The 3,680-nt window shown below is 37.3% G+C and overlaps 1 protein-coding gene across 1 annotated transcript; it reads right to left on the minus strand.

The window, feature by feature from the left end:
* Window positions 1-851: 851 nt before the first annotated feature.
* Window positions 852-3,338, minus strand: LOC113321787 (reticulon-like protein B3). Its single transcript, XM_026569697.1, has 5 exons — window positions 2,984-3,338; window positions 2,221-2,401; window positions 1,986-2,127; window positions 1,461-1,530; window positions 852-1,367 (listed from the first exon to the last, which is right to left on the minus strand). Exons 1-5 carry the CDS (start codon window positions 3,213-3,215, stop codon window positions 1,201-1,203), a joined length of 792 nt encoding a protein of 263 aa, XP_026425482.1. The 5' UTR covers window positions 3,216-3,338; the 3' UTR covers window positions 852-1,200.
* Window positions 3,339-3,680: the final 342 nt, after the last annotated feature.

The raw sequence follows: 3,680 nt of genomic DNA on the forward strand, positions 1-3,680 counted from the left end.
GAAAGACATACGAAAACTATTGAAGGTTGCAACTTTATTTTGGCTAGAAGTTATACAGAGTTCGATGTAAACTATCTGGATCCCCTCGGACATGTCTTCCAAAAACCAGTTATTCCAATTGTTTTACGGCCAGGCTAATTCTCCGGCGACGGGGACATCTGATGATTCAGCTAAGAATTTTAATCTTGAAATGTTCTGTTGGTTGGACAAACAACCAAGATCTGTTTTTTTTTTGTGGGATTTAAAGTGAATACTGATGAAGTTCATGAGTTAGCATTGAGATTGAAACTTTCTCTTACGGATACTACAGGATCCAGAAGGAATTGATGAAACAAATTATTACCTTCTGGTTACGAGGATGGAAGCAAATTATTACACTCCTTTTAGGTCACGCTCAGATTCTGCTGCCAATGATGCTCGATCAAGAAATTGGTCATAAAGTTAAAAGAAATGAAGTTGGCAATGGCAGGGAGGGGCAACAACTTCAGCTAAAAGCAGTGCAAATGGGTAAAAGCGTTTTTTTTGAACCATGGTCTTCTTGAAGACTACATAGTCAAGTTTATTTCTGAATTAAATCACTTGCTAAGTAAAGCCTAAACAGCCGTTGCCATCGTCTTACAGACCACCTGTTAGACAAGAGTGGACTGCACACTCCACAATAAACTGCCATTACAGGGGCAGTGATAATTCACCCCTTCTTACTACAAGCAAAATTAGCGAGTGCATTTTCATACTCAAAAAGCGCAATCGCATATGCAACTGTGTTATTATTCTTCAGTGTGACAACTTGTTTACTTTCCAGAACACATTGAGAAGTAAAGCAAGCTGCAAATGATGAAAGTAAACCTCACTATCATCACAACACAACAAGTTACATGATATATGAACAAAGAACTGATCAAAGTAATAAGTTGTGATTAACATTTCCCTTACAATATCTAATCATTCACCCCATATACGAAACATAAGAGAAATATGAGTTTTTAAATCCTACAAAATACCATATTCATCCAAAATGGAGAACCCAGATGCTACTTAAGACCGAAAAAAAAGAAACCCAAAAAAAAAGAAGAACAAAGAAACAAGGGTCACAGCCATCAATGGATAAAATCACAACCACGTCTTCAAAACCACAGGTACACCCAACCAAATGTTTTCTCAAAACCTACTACTGGGTTATAGAATACCTTTGTTACTCATCTAGAGCTTCTTGTTTTTCAGTGGACCTCTTGGGATCTTGCTTAGAACCTTCTCGTCAAACACCACATATTGTTTCTTCAACTCGTGCATAGCCTTCTCAGCAAAGGTATCAACTTGGTCCTCATATTTCTCATAGAGCACGGGAACAGTGTGTAGCAACACGAACACTGCGATTTTTTAAATATGAACTCAATGAGCTGAGCAGAATAAGACATAATAATGTGAACAAGAAACTTGCAAAGTAATGCAACTACTCTTACCTATGTAGAACAAGGTCAAGAAATTGCACCAAGCTCCCACAATGGATAGAACCCACAATCCAGCAATCACCTAACACAAAGCAACAACCTTAATCAACAAGTTGATAAATGCCAGAGCCAAAGCAATTTCCAAATCTGTTAGAAACTTGTAGACATAATTCTCATGACTACTACAAGTCCACAATACATATGATAACACAATTGAATTTGGTCCCCAAAGAATACAGTCATTTAAAGAAGTTCACATATTCAATAGCATCCAAATGTTAGTTCACCAAAATGGTGTTGAGATCAATAACAGAGATGCTAATGGAACTAGGGATAAAGAGTTAATTTTACCAGAGCAAAAAAATTAACTCCAGATAGAATTAACTGTTCCATTAAATGGACAAAGAAGGCACAATGTAGTTGGCAAGTAAGAAGATACCATAACTAACTCAAGTAGAGCCCTGCAATACCATTTAACACATAAACCTAAAAATTTGCTATCAGTCTAAGCAAATGCAATAAGTCCAGAAAACTTACAGCAAGAAACTTCTTCAAATCATGTCCTGAAGCAATCTCGCGCAAGCAAGCTAGAGCCCTGTTAATCTCAATTCTCAAGCCAGCAGCAATCTGCAAGAATGGGTCCTCAGGAAGATGGACTTCAGGAATTTTTGGGCGAGACCTGAAAAGAACAATAACAGATTCATAAGAAATAATTCCAGAAAAAAGAATCCATTGGAAAACTTGCAAATGCTCAATCAATCAATAGACTCACTTTTGGATGAAGGTAGATGCATTCGACCACAAGAACAGAACAGCCAAAGTCAATATAGCACAGTGGCAGACCAAAGTGAGCAAGTGGTATTCCAACAATTCAAATAGAACCCATGCAACAGTAGCTCCACCAAGAACACTAGCTGAAATCTTCTTGTTCCTCCATAAGAAAACATCAGCAGCTGCAGCAGCAGAAAATTCACAACACATTAATCATAACGAGAAATTTAAGCATTCACAAATCAACCAATCAATTCTACTAAATACAGATACAACAAGCTTGGTAATACCCAAATTCCACCTTCGTAAATCTAATCAGATCCACGAAATCAATCAGATCAGCTATAAAGTAAGATACAGATCAACATAGCTTCAATGTTTAATAACTTTCATAAAATTGATCCATAAATCCTGATCTAAGTATACTAAAACACAGAAATCACAGCCAGTCAAACCCCGATACGATCACAGACAACCAAAACAAACTAAACATCTTGGATCAAATACACCGATCATGAAATTAACAGTAAAACAAATCATTATCCACCTCCTATAACATGCAACCAAGTCCACTAAAACCAGATCAGAAATTATTTGAAATCCAAACAAAATCAAACCAGATCTAGAACTTCAAGCTCAAAATTCAACCTCAAAACACCTAGATCAACCACCAAACAAATCTACTAGGGTTTTAAACTCACAGTCAAAACCCTACAAAAAACCAAAAAAAAAAAATCACAAAAAATCAGTAGTGAGATTCTTACGTTTGCCACCACCAAAGACATGATGAACAGGTTTCTTCCTTCCAAAGAGCCGATTAATAGCAGACTGAACACCTTTTGGTGATGAAGATGTAGGTACTGAATGATGTTTAACTTCCTTTTCATTATCAGAATCAGATGAAGACGATGATGAAGAATCATGTGAATGAATCTTCTCTGATATCTTCTCCATCAAACTCTCTGTATGCTTCGCCTCTTCACCGTGTTCCGCCATTAAATCTTAACTTAAACGCCTTCAACAAAAAAAAAACCTAACGTCCGTTAAAACCAATTCCAGAAGACGAAGAAGAAGAAGAAGAAAAATATCTCTCTGTGTGTATAAAATTCTCTCTCCGTCTCTCGCCTCTCGCTTCTTTATAATAACCACATTTTTAGATCTCTGAGATGAAATCTCCACCGTTGGTTTTACGAACCTAGATTTCGGGATCCGGACCTGATAGGTTTGGGAAAACGCGGTCTGTCCGTAAAGAGATAAATTGTTCTTTCCAATAATTAACGGGAGGTAACATTTAACGGCGTGGGATTCAAATTTAACGGCTGGAGGTTTAATGTGTGGCTTGGTGTTTTGAAAGTTGTCGTTAACTTTTTGACGGTGGGTCCGGTTTTTGTGACCGACCGAAAAGGAGGACGGTCTGGAATGACGAATTCAAGTAGTTTTCAGAATTTGTGTGGACACGTG

Source organism: Papaver somniferum, chromosome 11, assembly GCF_003573695.1.
Source record: "Papaver somniferum cultivar HN1 chromosome 11, ASM357369v1, whole genome shotgun sequence".
Classification (NCBI taxonomy): Eukaryota; Viridiplantae; Streptophyta; class Magnoliopsida; order Ranunculales; family Papaveraceae; genus Papaver; species Papaver somniferum.

Excerpts from the sequence above, each read along its gene's own strand:
- LOC113321787 (XM_026569697.1), bottom strand. The coding sequence starts at position 3,215 with ATGGCGGAACACGGTGAAGAGGCGAAGCATACAGAGAGTTTGATGGAG. Across the intron at positions 1,531-1,985 it reads ATTTGAAGAAGTTTCTTGCT|GTGATTGCTGGATTGTGGGT; the intron begins GTAAGTTTTCTG and ends GCTTTGTGTTAG. Across the intron at positions 1,368-1,460 it reads CTTGACCTTGTTCTACATAG|TGTTCGTGTTGCTACACACT; the intron begins GTAAGAGTAGTT and ends AAAAAATCGCAG.